The 22,654-nt window shown below is 40.6% G+C and overlaps 1 protein-coding gene across 13 annotated transcripts in view; it reads left to right on the top strand.

The window, feature by feature from the left end:
* Window positions 1-22,654, top strand: part of nlgn1 (neuroligin 1) — a 263,428-nt gene that overhangs the window by 93,151 nt on the left and 147,623 nt on the right. For 11 of the 13 annotated variants that reach the window (XM_070909603.1, XM_070909590.1, XM_070909591.1 and 8 more), the window contains one exon: window positions 355-507. In XM_070909603.1, the coding sequence (XP_070765704.1) occupies window positions 355-507 (153 nt within the window). The remainder of the gene's footprint in view (window positions 1-354; window positions 508-22,654) is intronic. The other 2 variants (XM_070909600.1, XM_070909599.1) reach the window with 2 other exon arrangements.

A 22,654-nucleotide genomic window follows, 5' to 3' on the forward strand; every position in this document is an offset into this window, starting at 1 on the left:
GCAAAATTAAAACTCGCCACATTAAATATCCTGTTTCATTAAGAGATATATGGAATTTAAAATAGGTTAATAAATAAATAATACAGCATTTTACAATCACCACAAACATGTCATGTAGAAAAATGAATGGTTTGACGCCTCAAACTAACAAGGTCTCCATGTTAAAAAAAGCCAGTGTGCCCAAATGACTCAGAAAAAAAAGAAAAAAAAGAAAAAATTAAATTTGAGAGGTGGCCAAAGCCCCCTAAAGTATTGAAATTGCATTTCTGGCTGTCACCTTCAATCTGTCATCTAATCAGTCCCTCTGCCTTTTCCACCTCCTCCTCTTCCTCCTCTTCATCCCCCCTCCTCCAGACATTAGGGAGAGTGGAAGCCCCAAGCCGGTCATGGTTTTCATCCACGGGGGCTCCTACATGGAAGGAACTGGGAATATGTTCGACGGCAGCATCCTGGCCAGCTATGGGAATGTGATTGTGATAACTGTCAACTACCGACTGGGCGTCTTAGGTAAGGACCCTGCTGTGCAGTGTGATACACAACCACTGTTCATGTTATATCCGTTCTTTCTTTACTCTTCCCTTTCTAAAATTCTAAAACTATGAATCTTTCAACTTCTTTCTTTCTTTCTTTCTTTCTTTCTCTTTTGGTGATTCAATGTGCTGCTGCTGGTCTTTTCCAATGACGTTAGCTTAGCATGAAGGCTAAAACTAGGAACTGAACCTTTCAACATCTCTTTCTTTCTCTGCGTCAAGCTCTTTTAGTGTTGCTGCTGGTTACGTTGGCTTTCACTGCTTTGTTTGAATTTTAAAATGACTTTCTGACCTCTTTCCTTTTTCTTTCTGTCTCTCTTGCTTTCTTCCTCCCCTCGTTCCTTCTGTCTATTCTTGGTGATTGTTTGTGCTGGTGATATTCCAGAGAGCTTAGTTTAATGTGATTCTGGTTCTTTAATAGGAATCTGAGCTCGCTTGGTTTCATTGGTCTTTGCTTTTAAAGTTAATAACTGGTTCTAAACTGCTATCTGCAGCTGATATCTGCTCCAATCTGCTTTGTTGATTACAATTTACAGACATTTATATTCAAATGTTGGATTCTGGAGTCTTTGAGGTTCTTGGTGGTGATTTGTCCTCCTCTTTTGTCATGTAGTAATATTATCAAGGTCAAAGGCAAAGCAGACTCTTAAAAATATTGTGTAATCTTTTTATTTTTAACTTTCACCGTCTGTCAAGCAGATTATCATATAATTCTGTCCATTGCAGTGTGTGACAATACAAACAGATGTTTGAAACATTCTGGGCAAAATATTTCATCTTGAAAAGACAACACCAAACAAGGCTGTCAGATGCACAGTGAAGGACATGCTAACATTGATGTTGTGATTTTGTTTGTATCTCAGCTTCCATTTTGATGATGCGCACAGAATATTGTAGTGACAGACTTCATATCCATATCTAAGCTATTCAACATCAAAATGTTTGCTGGGACATAACGTGCTAGTTCCTGTGCTGACACATGTACTGTATGTGTTGAAAATGACACATTCATTGCAGAGCTGACTCTTGGTCTCTGGGATTTGACCCGGTTACCACGCTTTTATGCATCAACACTCTCCCCATCTCCTTTCTTATATTTAGTAGCCTTTAATCTATCATGGCAATGTCTGCTCTGATCTACAGTTTTTTTTTTTTCATTCCCGTCTCTGTTTTCTTCTTCCGCGATCATATCTCTTCTCATCAGTCTAATTCCTAATTCCTTTTCTCCCGTGTACGGATGTCACTGCCTTACCCAGAGGGCAGGTATATATTGCGACACATGACGGAAACAAAGGTTCACTGCCTCCGTCCTAAATGAGATTATGCTGTCATTTGTTTGGATGGAAGGAACCGATTCCATTTCCATGTTGTTGTGGTTGCTGGGGCTTTTCTCCATTTCTTATTAAACTATATCAGACTAAAGATATATGCCTTTCACTCAACTAAACTACCGTTTGTCTGGGGGCATGTGTGTGTGTGTGTGCATATATTAGTGTGTGTGTGTGTGTGTGTGTTTGTGCATATGAAGAACGCGCATGAAGGCGTAAAGCAGATTCATTTAGATGCTGATAGCAGAAACAGAACGTGAAACACAACATTAATGTTCTCTGCAGGTGGTCTGCATTGTGTCTGTGTTCTCTCATTAGTTATTCAGGCCCTGATCTCTTTTACATGAACTTTATATTTATTTGTTTCAATTATAGTACCAGTGGAAAACCTAATGTTTTCTTGGATATAATCCGATGAGCCACTCTAATATTAAGTTTCCTGGCAGCTAGAATTCAGGTGATAGAAACTTAAACTAGGTAGAAATGTTCCGGCCGTAGATGCTAGCGGAGTAGTTGTGGTTCACGTCTCTTGGAGATAGAACTGTCAGTCAGCCAGTGACTGGAAAGACAAGCCCCCTCAGCAACCTCCAAGCTCTGCCAAAACCACAGAAGTCGATATTAAATAAAGTACTCCATCATCTGCAGTTACCAATCATTCATTCCTTTTCAATGCCCACTTATTCCTTTTCAGGGTAATGAGGGGGCAGGAGACTGTCCTAGCGGTGCAGGAGGAACGCATGCATAAAGTTCTGTGTATAGATGGTGATACAGAACATACTGTGAGAAAAATGATTTATACATTCACACATACGGACATTCCACAAGTCCACAGTTCAAAACCTGAGATTCAAATCCTGGACCTTTCTCTTGTGAGGCAACAGTGCTAACCCCTGAGCCTGTTAATACTCAATATACACAACTTGACATTTGCTGTAGCTAAATGATAACGGCCAGAAGCATCACACAGTGATACTGACATGAATTTGTTGTTTGACAGAAAATAATAAATAAACAGAAATTGAAAAATTAATTTTCATTAATTAACTAAATGTGCCTAATATTTGCTTGTTCCAGCTTCTAACACGTGGGAACACTGTTTTGCTTTGCTTTTTATTTAAATTAAATTATTTTTTCAGGTCAACACAAGCAATTTAAAGATTTCAAGTTGTTCCGTTGGAAATTGTGATTTCACTATGTGGAAACATGTTTTGGTTTTGAATATTTTGAGCATAGTGTTTACAAATTCATCTTGTAATTACATATAAGAGACATCACAAAAAGTGCAGAACTGGACGAATATGCCAAAAAAGACAAGCAACGTAAGGGATAAACAATACAAAGCAAAACAATGATCAGTCAATCTGATTTAAAAGGTTTTAATTATTTTAGACGTGACGGGATCCCCAGTTCCATGAATCAGTTCACTCTCTCTCTCTCTCTGTCTCTCTCGCTCTCTGATGTGCGAGCTCTTAACAGCTGCAGGCCTCGTGGTGTTGAGGGAAACTGTATCCCTGCTGGTTAACATGAGGCGCCGCTGTTTGCTCTCAGATTAGACTCTATGTGTTTGTGTTTACCCCCCTGGCAATGGACAAAAACATACGGCTTTACCTCACCAAACATGTGATGGTGTGTATGTGTGTGTGAGTGACGGGGATAGAGTGTGTGCTCCTCTACAGTAGGGGTACGTAAGTCTTAACCGCTGGGCTTTCCAGTCAGCCATCCAGTTTTTTGTCAGTTCAATTTTGTCAAGTCAATTCATTTATGACTGACCACACATATGTCACCCTTCTCACTTTGGTGTGGTTTGTCTGTTACTTTGGTACCAATACCACGCAAAAAAAACAAACAATAAACCAGTCATGCTTGGATATGTGGCATGTCATAATCCAGCCGCACCTTCAATCAAGGTCCATATCTATTTAATAAGGTCCGTAACAATGCAACGTTTCACTGGATGAATGTTTAGTGGAGTGGTCTCATGCTGCAACCTGATGAAAGATGTTTTTATAAGCTAATACAGACTTTTAGAGAGACCCATCGTATGAAAAACACTGCAAAGTATGTTTTTCTCCATATTAGCTACAAAAATAGACCAACAAGTGAGGTATTATACCTGGTGATATTTATGTGTCATGTTGACCGATGACGTTGTTCTGCTAATCAGCAGATGGAGTGATTGGCTTTAACAGGTGTGGACTTCAGGGGACATCAGTGCTCACTTGAAGCAGACACCCCTCCACATTTAGTAGTAGACCCAAGAAAGGTTAGCTGGACCCACAGCTGCAAACCAAATCACCAGACGTACAGAACTCCATTGGAAAATGACCTTGGGTCTGGTACACCTCTCTGATGACATGTGAAAACGCCCTTAGGCAGATGGCATGTTCCCTAAAAGCCTCCAAGGACAGACCACTGCTGACCACGCATGAGACTGAATGAATGATTTAATGTGGGTCCCATCCACAAGGAACCACAAAAAGAGATTTTAAGATCCTCGACTAAAAGACTAGAAAGCAGTGTAGAGCCTGTTAACCCCTTCCGTCATTAATAACTTTCAGCTGTCTCCCAGCCTCATAATTATGTTCTCTAGCCGGCCAGTTAGCCTCCGTTGTTTAAAGTGTGCGGCTGACCTTACCCAGCCAGCCATTGCAGCACCTGGTGGCTCGGAGATGCTGCTCTGCTGACAGAACTCCCTACTCTCGCACCAGTGATTTTTCTCCTTGGCTTAGTGTGTCTGTGAGAGCCAGTGCTTTGCAGGAAGCCATTAGTGGCTTTAAATATGCAGAGCTGTTGATGCAAAGCTGTATTTATCGTTTAAGGGCCTTGGCTACAATGGTTTTGGCCATGGGGCATGTATATAGTATGCTGCTGTCAGCGTGTGTCGATGAGTGTGCATGAATTCGGAGTTTCTCCTGTTTGCAGATGAGGTGTTAATGGAACACGTGGTATAGTGCTGTCAAAGTGTCATTATTAAGGGTGGCAAGTATTTATTGTCCTTGTCATGTCACTCCTCCTTGGTTTATAATGGGACACTCTGCTGTTGAAAGCACTCAATCATCCTGATACAGTACTCAGATATTCAGACAAGTGAGAAATAATGCTATTCTGAGGGGCGCTTGAAGGTAGTGTCATTATATTTTCATGTAATGGTCTGTCTTGCTCTAACCACCTCGCTATGCTCAACTCTGTCCTCAATGTATTTAACAAAATAGTGATTGTTGAACAATTAGGAAGACGTTGAGCTGAGTTGTTGTCAGTTTAATATCTAGTAAATCCAATTAAGAATAGGTCTGCTACTCCAACATGTGGACAAGGAAGACCACAAAGGTGATTGCGACTGCCAATTCATGAACTCAATACCTCCACAGGGCTTGTTTGTTGTACTTCCAAACAGCAGACTGTGCCTTTAAGGCCAGGCCCTCGCTGTGTTGAGGTTGTTTCGGCCCAGCCAAAACCTTTAATCATGCTGATTGATGAGGTGCATTTCCCTGACTCAAACCTTCTCCAAATACCCCTTCCATTCCAGCCATACATCAGCCATTCAGCCAATTCATCAAGCCTCTGATTGTTTTAAGATATACCTGGCCAGTAAAATATCCATTTCTCTGCACGGCACTGCTTCTCAAACCTTTCCCCGCTTTCAGCACTACAATCACATCTAAACAGTCCTGGCTTAAGAAAAGACCATGCGGGAAAAGGACCAGCGAGCAGACGCAGCCGGGAAACAAGATGCAAATATAGGTGTCTCAATAACGATTGATTAATCCGATGTAATTTCATTAATTACTGAGTAATTAATTAACAAGCTGTCTATATTGCGTTTTTGTGTATGTACTTGTGGATTTCTGAATACTCTAAGAACTCTATAATTAGTTACAAAGACAGAACAACTGGAGAAAAAGTATAGAAAGAAAAACGGTTGTTCTGGTACAAGCTCAAACAAAGTCAGTGGGGTGAGACAGCGTCCGGTGATGGTCCAAATGCTGAGAACATTTATAGCACGTATACTTTGTCAGAAACACACATACATACAACAGATCCAGCTAACATGACTATTATGTATCCAAATTAGAATTGTGTGTGTTTGCTTGAGCTGCATTTCCTCTCACACAGGTGTTATCCCTAATGTTTACCCTTCCCAAATATTACTCTCTCTCACTCCCACTCTCTCTCTTCCTTTTCTCCCTCCACAGTAATTGGGCCTTCTCGTTCCCGTTAGTTTTTTTTCTCCTAAGGGCTAAGTGTTGAGCGCTATTATTTTCATGCTTATTAATTCCTTTCTCCCTGAAACAAATACTCCAATGATTTGGGTTCATTACTCTTTCTGTGCCTCCGTGCCATCTCTCCACCTCCCCTCCCGCCTTGTCTGCGTCCTTCCTTGCTCGTAGCCCTGACACAGCTCGCTCAGAAACTCTTGGAATGGGTCTGACCCTTAAACAAAGTGCTTCACTTGGGTCTTCATTAGTGGTTTATCAGTTATTTAGAGGGGGAGTAATGATTACTCCCCCTCCAAACATCAGGATTCATATTAGCAATCTTTCTCCTTGTAGCATTGTCGAGAACAGCTTTCCCTTAGCCTTTTGAGTACAGACTATTTTCATAGTTGTGCGTGTTCTAGCAAGATATATATACTGCAACCCTCAGTCATGTAAATACACGAGATACTGAGACAATTGGCAACCTTTATTTTACATCATGCCTGATGTGGCAAGAAATTAAATGGATTTCTCCTAAAAGCTAAAGCTTTCAGAGTTTCTGGCAACTTCAGATATCTGAGGGAGTGAAAACAGGCAGAAGTGAAAATCCCTTCCAACTGGTTCATTCCCCTCAGTAAACATACAAGAGGAAGAAAATGTGATCTATACCTCAAACCTTAACAATAACTGGTGCGTGATAGAAGCTACCAAATTTGTTCAGTGTCTTTCTTCTAAAATGACAAATATACTGTGTACATGTTAAAAGCTGTTTTGTGAGAGTCCTCAGGTGGATATTCAGTTCTTTATGAAGCCATTTTCTGTACCAAAATGTTTTTAGCATAGAAGCTTTGCTGTGTTTCTGTTTTTTCACACAAGGCACTCAACATTGACAAGCTCTACAGTGTGTGTGTGTTTAAACGTATCATCAGCATGTAGTGGTCTTCTGGCCATTGTGTGGTTGTCTCAGGCTGCCATTGCTCGGTTTGTTTGTGTCCTGCTCATTTGGCTCAGTGTTGCTGGCATGCTGATTTATTCAGCGAGTGGGGCTGCAATGCCAGTGGAAGCTATGCTATGCTAATAGTGATCTGGCAACAGTGGGGTTGGCGTGGTGAGGTTTACAGCAGCTCTGCTGATGCGTCAGGGATCGGATTAATCTGGCCGAGGGCGGGACAACAGACGACCATCTGTGCACGCTCCACAGCGCCAGGTGTCTGTAGCCACAACTTTTGCCACCAACACACAATTATGCACACAATAAAATGCATGTTTCATGTATAATGTGTTATACCAGACAGTGACTGGTTCCAGTACATAATTTGTCAAAGGCTGATTCCCAAAATCAATCAGTCAATGCACATACAATTGTTACTGGTTTCATTCGCCAATTTGTTTCAGAGGGCATCATGGCAGTGCCAGTGTTCCAAACTAGGAGCCTGCAGAACATGCACATAGATGAGAAGTTTTAAAAGTGCTATGGATTCAACTATAACAGCCACCAAGCTTGCATGTCAACAGATCAATCTTCATGTCAATTGAGCAAACTCCATCTGCTGATGAAGACCATGTGATGAGTTTTGGGAAAGGTCAGTGGTTGGGATTGTTTTGTCAAACTACTATCCAAGGTCTAGAATAGACTTTCATGCTTTACGAATCAATAACACTGGGGAACAATTTGAAAAAAAAATTCTGTTGAGTTAGATTTTTATGCTGATTAAAACTAAAATTGGCATGCTGATTCCAAAATTGCAGTCAGTTTTTTTCTAGCACGTCAAGTTTTCTCTCCACAGCTTACCCTCCAGATAAGCAAAATTCCACTGATTAGCTGTAGTAAGACTTGCCAGCTGATAACGATCGGACTCATCTACAGCTACGTGGCAACTTGTTTGTGCAGTCACAATTGAGACAGTGCGGTGAGAGGTGTGTGCAGCTCCCAATAGGTCAGTACTATCACACACATATCTGTTAAGTACAGTATTTTTCATATTTTTTAAGAAAACGGGGATCCTATAGTTCAAAAACTTGACGTGATAGAGAAAAACTGAGATCAGTTTTGGATTCCGCACCCAAAAATTAGTTAAAAACAGCTGTCAGACCTAACTCAACAAAAATTGTGTTCCCCAGTGTAATCTGTCGTTAGAATTACCAAAACGCATTTCAGCATATGAATAATATTACTCCAAAACCTGCCAGGCTCTGGACAGACCAGTCACTGTGCATCTACCCAGAGCCCAGGCTGCCACAGTGAATTTTGATCACTCTGTTGGACATGACTACATAGTGGCTTTAAGATGTTTTGAAGTCATTAAAACAGCTAGGTATAGGTTAATGGTTGAATAATAAACCCAAATGCTACATTCCTGTCTGTCATTGTATCACCACTTACTAGCGTCTACTATCCTTGTACAAACCAAACCAGACAAAAAAAGGATAATGCAGTAATAATTCTACAAGACACAAAATGCTCTGTGACGCCAAATTGATCAAATGAAACCAGTAGCCACATACATTCTTGCATGTGCATGCTTTTTATCCCCAAACTAACAAATGACTCTCCTTCCTATCTGTTTCTGCCTTGTTTTACTTGAATAACTTCTCTTTGCCCTGGTCTTCAACTATGAAATGACTTATATACTAAAAATACTAACACCAAATGTACTAACTGAAGCAAGCACATTCTACTAAAAATGCTACTAATTCTACTAATCTGAAATATTCTAACCAAACTGCAGAGTGTTAGAATTACTTTAAAGCTTTGTTTTCCTTCTGCTTCTACTTGTCTTACTGCCAGAATTGGCCCTGTAACGTCTGAAAACTCATACAGCTAGCTTTTTTAAGTAACCATCAAGTTCACCACGAAAATCTTGATGCAGTTTAGAAAATAAGCAACAGACATTAAAAACTGACTTGCTGCAGTTAAAATATTTCTGCATTTTGTACTGACGTTACCCTGTCGTTAGAGTCAGTATGAGCTTTCAGACTAAGTTGTTGTTTCTTCTTCCATTTTGTCTTTTTTCTTGCTTCTCTTCACACTTTCATTGACTTTGCATGCATTCTGTCTGCTTTCTTTCCGCCTCGTCTAATCAATTAATCGATAATGAAATCAATGTGTACAAATTCCAAGATGACTGCAATAAATGGCGGGGGGGGGGGGGGGGGGGGGTTGTGTGATATTAATTTGTGAAATCAACTGCTGTTAATTTTGTATTGGTACAACCGGCAATGTAACAAAGCACATTTACTTAAGTACTGTACTTAAGTCCAAATTTGAGGTACTTTTACTTGACCTGAGTGTTTTCTTTTCATGCCACTTTCTATTTCTACTTCACTACATTTCAGAGGGACATTTTGTACTTTTTGTACTTACAGAAAATTAATTGGCAACTATATTTGATCTCAGTGGTTTAAGTCATTTTCCATGCCAATACATTTCATGTTTCCAGCTTCTCACTATTTTCAGATTTTCAAACAATCAATTGACTTAATGAGAAATTAATCAGCGGATTAATCCATAATGAAAATAATCATTACTTGCAGTCTTTTACAAATTAGTTCCATCTCAACCAACTTCAACAGTAAAATCCTGCTTTTATAACAGTCACATGGGCCATTTTTCTGCATTGAGTACTTTTAATTTTGATACTTCAGGTACATTTTCCTGATTATACTAAGATTTTATTTTTTAATTTTTACTTTTTACTGGCGCCCAGCATGTATTGGGTGAGAGGCAGAGTGCACCCAGGAGGGGTGGCCCATCCTGTGACTTTATGAGTTCAAATCACCAGTTCAACTGGTGAATTAGATGTTTTAACCTACCATAACAATGTGCAATACACATGCCCTCAAAATGAAGTTATGCATAACTAAGGCTGCTCAGTGGTGAAGACTTCAACCAGAGAAGGTTTTCCTCTCAAATATGCTAAATTTTACAGTACATTTTGGAGTAAATTCATTTCAATCACCAAGATTTTAACATGTCCAGTTGACCAATCCTGGCTCCCCTAAACTGTTCACAGCTCAATTTGAACTTCCACTGAAGTATAAAATATAGGCCTACTACTATATCAGTAAAACTGGATTTGATTGGATGATCAATTTGATTGGTCACAAAGTGGGCTTCCCGAGCAGAGCCGGATTCACTTTATTTCAGCTTTGTGGTTGTATCTCAATTATAGTCTTGTAACCTGGCAGGGGTCAAAGGGGCCCGCTGATTGGCTAGAGGTTGGATAGAAGCTGATTGGTTGGACAAGGGAAGCAGGGGGAAGATGGACAGATGGGTAGAGAAACAAACAGAGATTACATCCCTCCACACCGACTCATTACTGGGCACCTCACTGCAAACTGCATGCATAGGTCTCTGTCACAGGGAGTATACAGAGTTATTTATTGATCAAACATTAGGCCTCAGCTTTTGTGTGAATGAATGTTTGAGCATGAGTGTATGTGCTTGTGTGCATATGTGTCTGCCTGTGTGTGTGTGTGTGTGTGTGTGTGTGTGTGTGTGTTCAATGGGGCTAGTGCAGCAGATGGACACGTGTAGCAGCAAGATCAAAGCGTGTGGTGTGTCACACCTCTGATCACTGCAAAACTACATATGTAGGGGAGTGGACCAGTCCAGTCTCTGAACAACTGTCTGTCTCTGTGTGATGGTGTTTTCAAAATCTTAATTTTATTTGTCACATGGATAGCTCTCATTTTATTCTATTCACTGGTCTGTCAGTCTAGTTCCAGGTAAGTCTAGTTTTCATCCATTCGGTCAGCCTCACTACAGCCCGCTGAGGAACTCACCATACTATCTGCTGGCGCCAAATAAAACCATTGTCAACAAGCAATAAAGAAGACAGAGAGACTGGGGGAGAGAACGATGAAGAGAAAATGTGATTTAAGACTTAACGGGGGTCGTCGGCCCCTTCGCGGCACGAGCCATCTGATTGGTTATCAGCGCGAGCCACAAATCTGCCGTCGCCATATTTTTAGAGGTCAGATAGGAGCGTCCTGCTGAGACACCAGGCAGCCAGGGTGGGAGGGAGAGAGCAGCATGAGTGTGTGTGGGAGTGTAAAATAGTCAAATGGTGTGTGTGTGTGTGTGTATGAGGGTTGGACCGACAGCAGTTTGGTCAATATGTGGCTTTTATTAAACATGACTTACGTGTCTGAAATGAAGGATCCTTCATCCTTAACAGAAGCTGCAGTGAGACTGAATAATGCCTTACATTTCTAGATTTCATGTGCATTGTCATTTTTAAAGATTTTAACAGGATAACATTTTTTTTAAATAGCGATACTGATCAGTCTGGTATCCTAGGCATCCTACGTTCATATCAGACGATTTTGCACCTCTTGATTTATATCCAGAGCCAGCTTTCAGTGCCAATGCAGGAAGAAGAGTGCACTTATTTAGTGAGGCAGAAGATAAGTGTGTGGAGGTCTGGGTCAGGGATAGGCATGTAGCACACCTGACTTCCACGCAGGAGACTGGAGTTCACGTCTCGCCACAGACCTGCAATAATCTTTTGCCTTTTAATCAACCAAAACCACAATATTTTCCCAACCTAAACCATACCGTAGGCCAGGAATTTTAAAATGGTTAGCATCCAACCAAGAATGTTCTACATGTTGAGAGTAATCAAGGGATTTGCAGAATCATCCAATATCGATGTTCTTGTCTAAGGATAGCGTTGTAGCGATAGGTCTAAAACAGCACTCTTATTTATTGTGGCACTCCTGACCTTGACCTGGAGGAAAGGTCCACAATTATTTTGTGTGGAGTTTAATGGGACTACCTGCTGTTCTATCTGCAAAGAAGCTGCTCTCCTACAGGAATACAGTCAGTAATGGAAGATGAAATGCTCAGGTTAGGAGGGTACAAACTACTCTGTACTGTACTCTGCAACATGCATCTGCTATTTTCAAAGCTTTACATTAACACAGTGATCCTCTCCTTTCCGTTTGCCACTGTCTTGCTCTCTTTGCAATCAAGGCGTCTCACGGCTAAATAGTCTATTTTACAGAATACATCTGCCATATTGCCTCCTCGCTTTGTTCTAACACAAATCCCATAATCCTCTCAAAGGTCAGCCTTCTCTTTTCTCCCTTCTCCCGCTCTCACCACTCGCCATGTATTCATTTGTTTTTTCCCGAAGGAAATAATATAACAATATGGAGGATAAAAAAGGATGAGGAGGTGGTGGAGAAGGAGGAAGATCCCGTTGTTTGTCTCCATCTCCCTTAAGCATTGCTGTTCTCTCTCCCTCTGTTTGTTTTTTGTCTCGATTCATTTGAATTCAGTGGAATGATCTGTTGGCATACAAAGTATTTACAAAAGCCAACAATTAGCCCTTTATACATTCTCACTGTACCGGCATGACTGGTTTGAAAACGTGTATTATTACATTGTACACAAGTCATCAATATCTGAACTCCATTTGAACCCTTTGTGATTTTAACAAAGTTGAAGCAGCAGTAATGTTTTGGGCGACTTTTTAACAAATTTACCATCCCTGTCTGACAGACGGAGTGAACCATATGACACGCTGTTGAGTAAGGTTACTTTGTAGGGCTGGATTTGTAGTCATTTGTGTCATAACATGACTTTGAGTCCACTACTTCCAGTTTAGTTTTAGTCTTAGTTTTCTTTCTTATTTCAGCTCATTTTGTCAAATGACTTTGTACTTGATGAGTCCTGTGCGGGTGATTTGAAAAAAACAAACAAAAAAAACACCAGAAGTTGTTTTGCAAGTAAACACACTGTAACACTGGCTAAATTACAGGGGGAGGGAGAGAGGCGCAATGTCATCACTGCCGACTCACTGCTTGATTTGCATGTGTAAAATTAATCTGCAGCATATTGCGTCCTGCTGATGCTAATTAGAGAACTAACCATTAATATCACCCACTTAATCATCAATATTAATATGCATAATTATTAATAATTCTGTTTCCCCCTCCAACATGACGGCACTGCGGGGCTTCAGCTTCTTATGTTTACACCAACATCTATCTTCATTACACACACACCTTCTAATAAACAACTCTATCTCTCCCTCTTCCTCCTTCTATTTCTCTCTCTCTCTGCATGTCTCTCGCTCTCTCTCTTTCACTCGCTGTGTACGGCTGTCATTTGAAAGTGAAGTGTCTCCCTTGGTTACTTTTTAGAATGCAAATGATCTCTCAGTGGCTCAGTCTTCAATTTTGAGTCTTTTAATTAGCACCGCACACCTCCTACAATGACAATAACTGCAAAGAAATGCTAAAACGTCCATATATTTATCCTTTTACCTTAGACAAGCGTGTATGCCCAAGGTTTCTTCTTCGTGTTTCATGTATTTCATGTATTGTATGAGTATGTATATATATATTTTTGGCACAATTATTTCAACCAAATTGCAAAGTACATATTTTCTCACTTACCTCTAGTGGTATCTAGAAGTGAACTTGTTAACAGTGTCATTTTTCACCTCTATTGTTTTGGTGTGGAAGCAGATTGTTTTAAGGGGGCATCTCAAAACCCAGACAAATAGGACTAAATCTATCAGCATTATAGATACCACTAGATGCATTTTTTTTATGATTTAGGTGTAATGATCCTTTAACTCACTGCCATGACATCACACCAGACAAAGTGTTATTTATGTGTTAATTACAGCTCTAGTTTAGTCAGGTCTAACCAGCAGCCAGAAGAAACACCCCCTTGACATGTTAGGTATGTATTAGTGTTCAGTCTGATCACCTGTGTGTTTGAGTAGGTTTGTGTATTAGTGGAGAGAACCGGAGTAGAGATCTATAAGCGCTGGCCTTGCAGGTTCATAACTGGCCCCGTGGGAGCCGTGAACTGGTCATGGTGTTGACAAGTTATTTGTGTGTATGTGTGTGTGTGTTTGTGTAAGGCGGTGTGTCCACGGCTTCTCTGATGGAGAAATGAAAGCGGAGGAGCATTTCATTTACTGCCCCAGGGAGACCTTTCCACCGCACGATAACCGCTGCTGACCCAGCTTATAGCCTTAGCCTAGCCTTTAACAGCCCACATGTAACCCAGGTTATAACCATATACCAACCATGCACCCTTATTTTACCAGTTCATGCCCCACCCTGCTGGGTCTGTTGTCATCACCGAATCTTTGGAAAGTTGGACATTTGGTGGTGATACATTCAAATACAGTGGGACCTTCAGAGATTCATTGTCAGAGAAGGACCGGTAAACTGTCCGTTTGCCAGTCTGCATGTGTAACTTCATTCCATCGGCAATATTAAAGACAGATTGTAATAACATCACTGCAGCGACAAGATTTGAATGAAAATGTCAAACCATTAAAAATAACTGAAACAAAGTGAAAAAAGCTTCATTTTAAGCATCATATTCTTTTATTGATTTTCACTTGATTATTTCCTATTGTATATTTATGCTTTGTCGTTTAGTGTTTTATGTCTTCTTGTAAAGTCACTTTGTTTGTCCATTTAGGGAACTCAATATGAAGCACACAGGATCCCAAAGCTTAAAAGTCATCTTCAATTTGAAGCCGTGCAGGAAAAATATGGGTTTAGTAATTTGTGGATTTATTTTATTTCGTTTTTAGTCTTAATACTTAAAGCCAAGATGAGAAATCACTTAAGACGAATAATCATGTTCTTTGCAATTAGATCATTTAAAATCAAATTATGTTAATATTGTCTAATTTCCAGAAGAACTGACCCAGGTTATAGCCGCAGCCTCCCGATGGCAGCACTGCTGTAACTGATAGTATTTAAAACCAAGTACTGGCCTTAGTTGTATTGTGGCTGCTTTCCAGTTTAACTCGATTGCCCCTCAGACACAGCTCAAACTCTGAATAACTGATCATCTCAGAGCCTAAAGGCATGGAAGGCCAAGACAAGACTTTTCTGTTGGCAATCCGAGGCGAGCTTGGCAGACCGACCGCAGCTCATCATCACTGCCTTTACCATCTTTTTACTATAAACAAAAGGTGTAATATAGATTTTGGCTATTTGTGATGCTTCAGAAGAAGATGCTAACGATTTAGATTCTGAATTATTCTTTTTTTCCCTTGTTGTCATTGCATATTTGTCATATATAATATTTTTTGGGGGGATTATTTTTTTCTCTTTAATCAAAGTAAATAGGTCAGATTGTCATGACTTTTCATTTGATTAAAGACATACATTAGCCAATCAGTCATCACAGATGGAGGCTCCTAGAATGTGAATGTGCATAATTACTTTAATGATAATTATTACATTTCTCCAGACAGCGTCAGTATCGTATGATGTTCTAAGTGCTATTACAGACCCCCCTCTGTGACAAGGAAGAAATAGCTGTGGGAAAGGTAAAATATATTTTCACTTACATTTTCACATATTATTCATTATATTGATGATTAATTCAAATATTGTGTATAGACGGCTTAAACACACACAAGAAACAGTATATGCAGAATCAATAATCAGTTGTATGACTATAATCGAATAACTAACTTCCTTTAATAACAGTCTGCAAATATGTGACTAGAACTCTACTGAACATCACCGCCAGCCACGGCTAAGCCAACCTCAATCCAGAGCTACCACTGGTTTAAATGCATGTGTCCCAAAGTCACGATCAATTTCATGCTCATGTCCCAAGAGACATATACCTTCGGCAATGAGCCCAAGTGTAAAAGAAACAAAAAAAAAAGAAGAAAACAACCGTGGCAGGTTTACATGCTTTCCATATGCCTTCAGGTCAGGTTGTAAAGCAAACCATAGGCCCATAGATTGGTATAGAGCTAAATGACACGGTGTGTAAAGATGGTGCCTGGGAGTTTATGGGGTGGGGGGGTCCGTAGGGAGACAGGGAGGTAGATAGACAGATCGATGGATAGACAGATAGATGAGAGTGTGTTGTTTCATGCAAGTCTACATTATTTTCTGGCTGATACTTAAGTTTATTTTTAAGTATGTCACAATGTCTGTGTATGTATATCAGTGTAATGTGTGTGTGTGTGTGTGTGTGCGGTTCTGGGCAATAGAGCAACATCTGTTGTGCCTGAGGGCCAGACAGAGCCTCAGCCAGGGGTCTGTCCCACGCAACACACACACACACACACACACACACACACACACACACACACACACACACTTATTCCTAGCTACCTTTTTTTCAGGTTACTGTCACATCTCTCACTGTGTGTGTGTGTCTCTCTCTCTCACACAATTTGGGGACTCTGCACGCACTGCAGAACATTTGGGATTTGCCAAATAGCCCAAAACACCCACATACACCACACACACACACACACACACACACACACAGAAGCAGTTCCTATGTTTCTATGTTTGGAATTCACACATGTGGGTTCTTGTCGAGCCCCTAGGGCCACCAAACTGTGACTAATCACCGAGAGGGGCAGTAAATGTGTGTGTGACATTTTGTTTATTTGTCTTGCGTACTGTTTTAGTCAGGAAAAACCTTCGTGGAGGCTATCAGTGAGTGTTGACCTTAATATTATAGTATTGTTTGCAATACATTTACAGACACGTAAAGTTTTGAAGTTTTCCAACTCAAAATCATTTTGAAATAAGTGTGTGTGTGTGTGTGTATGTGTGTGTGTTTGCGTGCACACTCAGCTATGTGTGTATGGAGCTGGAGTGAGTCATACTGTTAAAGACATTACAAGTGACACATGGTATTAATCACAGTAATCCAATTCTCTTTATCAGTACCCACTGCTGTGCTGTAATGAGCGATCCACATAGAGAGGCTCTCACATAGACAGGGTGTTGCCTGAAGATAACCGACTCGCTAACTGTCTCTCTTAACCACACACGCCTTCTTGTCAACCTCACATCTTAGTCAAGCGAAAAATATACAGGTATTCTTCTTAAATAACACTTCCATTTTATATGTGTATTGAAAATGAATAAAATGTGTTAAATGAAGTGTGAGGTGAGGAGCCCCCGTCCAAATGCAGCTAGATTCTTCCCTCAGGCTGTTATTGTGTAAAGAGCGATTGCCAGTGTGGTGGGTGGTCAGACATACTTGATTCTTCATCTGTTTCCTCTTATGTACCGTCACAATCCTGATCATGAGACAACACATATTCTACTTTTTTAAGCGAAATGCCACTTTTGCATCTGCAGTTGCTATTTACGTGTATTTGTATATTTTCCCTCCTGACTTACTCACCAGATCTATTGTTGATACTGAACAACTTTACAAAAACCTAGATTATATTCTATGGCAATGTTTTTGAACATCCCTAAAAATGATCAATTCCTATAATGTTCTTGCACAGCAACTACTGTACGGTATGCTTAGGGTATAGTTAAGGTTAGAAAGCAAATGTGGTTATAGCAAATAATCCATATTATGGCTGAGGTGTGGTTAAGGTTTGGCAACTTAAACACTTGGTTGACATCAATACATTTTCCAAGCAGCTGTCAGTTGAGGTTCAAAAGCTTTACGAATAAACTTTGATGCTCATTATGGTTATGGTTTAAGAAGACGTGCTATACACCCAACTAACACCCAGGCCGCTAAACTTTAGTTTCAGCCCTGCTACATGAAGGGCACATTACTTTGAACGTTGGCACATTAATCTTACGGTATATAAAGAATTCTTAGGGATACCGGCTTGGCCTTCTGGATCAGATGTTTGTTACTGATGATGCCTACCATGTTCTAGATGTCTTCAGGCAGATCCAACTCCCTGACCTAACTCAAGCTAGGTCTTAGGTCCATACTCAAACTGCTGCAATAAATGGGACAGGATCACATTTGTGTAAAGCACTCTGTGAAGACCTCCACTGTAGAGATGAATGCAGTTGATCAGGAATAAGAAGTTGAAATCAATTCTTAGTACACTGATAATTAAATTAGATCTACTGTAGCTTGTATGTCAGGGCCAGGTGTAATCTGTATTCTACTTGAAATAACTACTTTGGTACTGGGGGGAAATGAGCTTAAACAGTGATACTACTTGACTCAGTCCAAAGTAGTCTGGAAGATGAAATAAAGCCAAAAGGGCTGATCTCTTATTAGCAGGTGTCGTTGTTCCGACCCATCTCGCTAGGGAAGGGTAAGCAACAGGTTTTACCCAAACCAGATGGATTGGGTAAAATAAAGTTATTCATTGAGAGGAACTTACATTTACAAATGACACAAAACAAAAGAGGCAAACTACAAACTGCCAGTGCTTCTCAAATCAAATAAACAAATATAACCACAAGAGGACTGAGCTCACTCAAAGGAAACAAAACCTCTATCTGACCTCACCTGTCCAAACCAAACAACATTCAAAACAGCACCCCTGCTCCAAGTGTATCTATAGATTACCTATATGTGTTCTTTCTTTAAACAAACTATACCTTGCTCTGTCCCCAGGTAGTTAAACAAGCGGCTCACTTTAACAACACAACAAAGGTCTGTACAGTTAAGGTCTGTCAAACGCAATCACATCGAGATGCACAGTGGCAAGATGTTCACATTAAATCACAGCCGCCCTGACAAGCTGGCTGAGTGTATGCAACTTGTCCCCCCGAACTGCATCTCCCCGATTGGAGAACTGGACCGGGTGCCACTCCAATCAGGACCTTCAGGATGCCTATCAGGAAGTGGGTTGGGCATCTGGGACCAATCCCACTGTGGAGACCACACATCCCACTTGGTATACATACAAAGCACTGAAAAGGGTTAGTCACATGGGGTGGGCATCGGATGTGGCCGTAACAGTCATGCATAATGCATTTGAATTTCAAAGTGCTGTGAAAGTCCAGGTCAACCCTGCAACAGAGCCCAGTGTTGTTGTTTTTTTCCGTAATTTTTAAGTGTCAGTAATACAGGCCCCCATAGTCAGCAGTGACAGTGGGAGAGCAGTGGAAGACGTTTTGGCACTGTGTGGTCTTGCTGTGAGAGCTGCAGTCACATTCATGTGATTGTGATTGGCCTTGCTTGAAGGAATTTGATTTAGCCGCTTGGGCCTGGATATGGAGTGCTTCTCTGATATCATTGGTTTGGAGAGCAAGACAGTGAGAGAACAACAGAGCTGGCAAGAGAAAGAGAAACAATAATGGTTTACTGGGCATGTTATTCTCTGGCCTGTTATAATGTTAGGAACAGCCATTTGCATTTCACAGCACCTGCACAATGGTGTTCACTGATCCTTGTGTACAGCTTCAAAAACTTTAATAGTTAGATTATAATTCACAAACCAGCTCTTCCAAGATCCTGATATGGAATATTGAATTGAATACACCTCAAAACCAATCCCACTTTCTCATATAATGGCCTCTTTCTGTTCACTCAGACTCACCTTGATCTTGCCCCAGTAAATACCGATCTGTCTAAACTTGTGACATGGTTTTCCTAGTCCAGGTCCTGGCCCACCTTGGTTCATTGTCTCCACAATAGAACCAAGAATTAAAAGGATTACACTGTACAGTATGCTATAACACTCAAAAGTCTATGAAATGATCCTGACTGCAGTTGAATCTTAAGAAACTCTATTACATAAACTCCAATCCAGATTTGGATTTGGAAGAGCATGGGCTTATCGGCTGTTTCGGTTATTTGGTTATTGTCCACATCAGGACTGCATTGTATTTTGTTCTTGAAGTAACCTTGACCCTCACTGTGCATGGTTGATTCGTTGTTCTCTGTATCAGATGGCTTGTGCAAATCAAATAACCGCACAGCAATTACAATGGAAGCATTAGTATACATTTCCCTGTGCTTTTTTGGCTTCAGGCTGCTACCAATATTAATTTTGAGGGAGTATTGTGGTTTGCTGTTTAACTTTTGTGCCATAGGGTCAATTCCCAACTGGCCCAAACAAAACCTCCTCCCTCTGTTTTTGTATTTATTCTTTCTCTTCTCTCTCTTTTTAAACATGGGATTGTTTCCCCAGGCGGCAGACCTCTGCAACCTTATCTGACCACAGCTATTGATCTTTTACCAAGGGGTGTGTATCTGACTCTGTAGCCTCACACTTTATGAGGCTGATACAGTGTGAGCGGCAGTATCACAGTGCAATCTCTGCTGTAGCATGATCCCTCTGCGTTTAAATCAATAGTGGTGGGATGACTATACAACTGTTGCCACAGTGTCTTGTCTACTTAGGGCCATCTGCGGCACACAGTCACAGTTTTGTCATGGCTGCTGCTCCATTCATAACACTGCACCTAGAGCCTCACAACCACTGTGGAGGAATTCTATGAGACAGTAAGGGGAAGTTTCAAAATCATATTTACAAGTATTTGTACATGCATTTGCATGTATCATAAATACGCATTTGTTTATCTAAATTAAAACATGTTACACTCTATTGATAGATATAGAAAATCAAAAGAAAAAGGTTAATGTTTGGTTCATTTGAGGGGACTAAAGGAATAAAAGTGTTGGGTTAGGGTTATGAGGGTTGGGGTTAGGGGAAGAGAATGGATGCAGACAGTGGCCTCCCATGTTACTCACTCACCTGTCTTTACTCCTGACAAACACGAGTCACTCGAGGTCCTTGTCAAGAATACTGTTCAGTCAAAGTACACACATGGTCAACAATTTTCAGATGTACCTAACGTGTGACTTTGGGGTCAGTTATGCAGTGTTGGTGAGAATGAAGGCAGCCTCTTATCCCGACAGATGACTTCACAAGTGAGCAGGGTGTTAATGTTAACATTCATGCATTTGAGAATGTGTTCTCTTTAACGTGATGCCTATGCTTCTGTGTTTACATGCACTGAGGAACCTAGCTATGGTCATATTCCTGCTAAACACCCATTCAATTTTAGATGTTTATGGGACATGGCAACTATATTGTTTGTAGCCAGAAAAAGCACAGTTAGTAATAGTTTTGCTATTTGAAAAATGCTGTTAAACAGTACCATAGGTCTTCCCCATTTGTAGTTAGAAATGCAGTGCTCAGATGCCAGGGAGAGCATTGGACACAAAAAATGGATACACCTCTCAGCAACCTGGCATATTTGGATTGGTATATACTAATTAAGCTTGTTGGGACTGGAGACTCCTGAGGCTATATAGTTGAGAAAAGTTTTTTTTTTAAATGTATTTTAAGCAGGGATGATCGTACAGCCTCCATAATGAGCAGCTTGCTGCTCTTCTTCTACTTGTCCACACTTGTCTCCCCTGCTTACCTCCAACTGTCTCTCCCTATCATCTCACATTTGTCAGGCTCTCTTGGTTTATGTATTTTTAAATGCAATTTTGCCTATTCAAATTTAACAGTGAAAGATTGTTTTCATTAGTGTGTGACAATAAATGGGATATTTAAACAGCCGACTGGCTTTTCAATTTCACATCTCGAGCGTCACAGCTACGCTAGGTTCATAACAGCCCAGCCACTAGTAGGAGAAGAGCCAGAGGAGCAATGGGGGAGAAGGGAAGAGGAAGGCACGACGAAGGGCAAAGGATGGATTCACTAACTGTTAATGCAATTTCATTTTTAGTTGGAGATTAAATTGAAACATTTGCATTTGAGAGAGACAAGTGTGGCTCCACAGTCGTATTAGGAGTGTGGGGAGATTAGCTGCCCACTGTAGAACAGCAGCATTGGATTACATTGTGGAGTTTTTTGGTTTTGTGGGTTTAATGCCACAGGCGTATGTCACCGGAGCACGCTTCTCTTTATAACATTATTTGTCGTTCATGTCCTTACCTTTTTCACAAACATGGAATATGATGTGTCTGAGTTTGAATTTGAAGTTTTTTTTCTGATTTGTTTACAGTTTCTGCATGTGTAGGGCAGTTCTTTAATTTCTCTTAATGGACAGTCTGATAGAGTCATAGAAACAAGATGAAACCATATTCTCCAGTCTTCCCTTTGTATAAACACGTGTTGCCTGAACTCTTTAAGCTCCATTTATAGAACACACTGACTCAGGGATTCATTGAGAAGAGGTCCATGCCAGAATAACATTGGTGCAGCGCTTCATTTAGCCATATTTGGAAATGCTCCACCAGATACATTGTCCTTGTTGAGGCAAATTAAGCAATCCACAAGTATTCTTTGGAGTGCAGAAAATCAAATTTGATCTGTCTTTATACCCCTGCCAAGCCGGTTAAGCAGCAGTCTGAGCGTTCTTGTAATACCGATCACAGTGTTTGTTTATTCTTATAGCAGCCAAGACAGATCAGAGAGTTGGACGAATTCAATCTGATCCATGTTGTTCTTACCCAGAAGGGCTAGTTAGTCAGTAATGTGGGTGTTGTTGGAGTACAAGAACTAAGCAGGATATTACTTTATTTGTCAGTGATGATAGCAGGGAATGCTTCCTGATAGCCAGTGAATACGTGTCTGACATCTTTGGATTATCAATAATTGTTTCATGTCCGTTGTCATCTCTCGATATAACAGTGGGTACAATAAAGGTATGTGACACGTTTTACAGAGTCACTGCACATTGTGCTGCTTGATTTTTAATATAACTGCTTGTTTCATTTTGTTTCAAGCTCCACTTCACATTTGCGATCGCGGGTGGCCCCTGCTTGTAGTGCAACATTACTGTTTCGAACTTCTTCACCCAGAAATCCAGGTGACATGCCTGGTCACACCAACATTTATAACAGTGACATTTTGGACTGAAATCAGTTCTTTTCAATGGAATCATCTCCATCTGT

The sequence above is a fragment of the Enoplosus armatus genome, chromosome 7, assembly GCF_043641665.1.
Source record: "Enoplosus armatus isolate fEnoArm2 chromosome 7, fEnoArm2.hap1, whole genome shotgun sequence".
NCBI classification, from domain to species: domain Eukaryota; kingdom Metazoa; phylum Chordata; class Actinopteri; order Centrarchiformes; family Enoplosidae; genus Enoplosus; species Enoplosus armatus.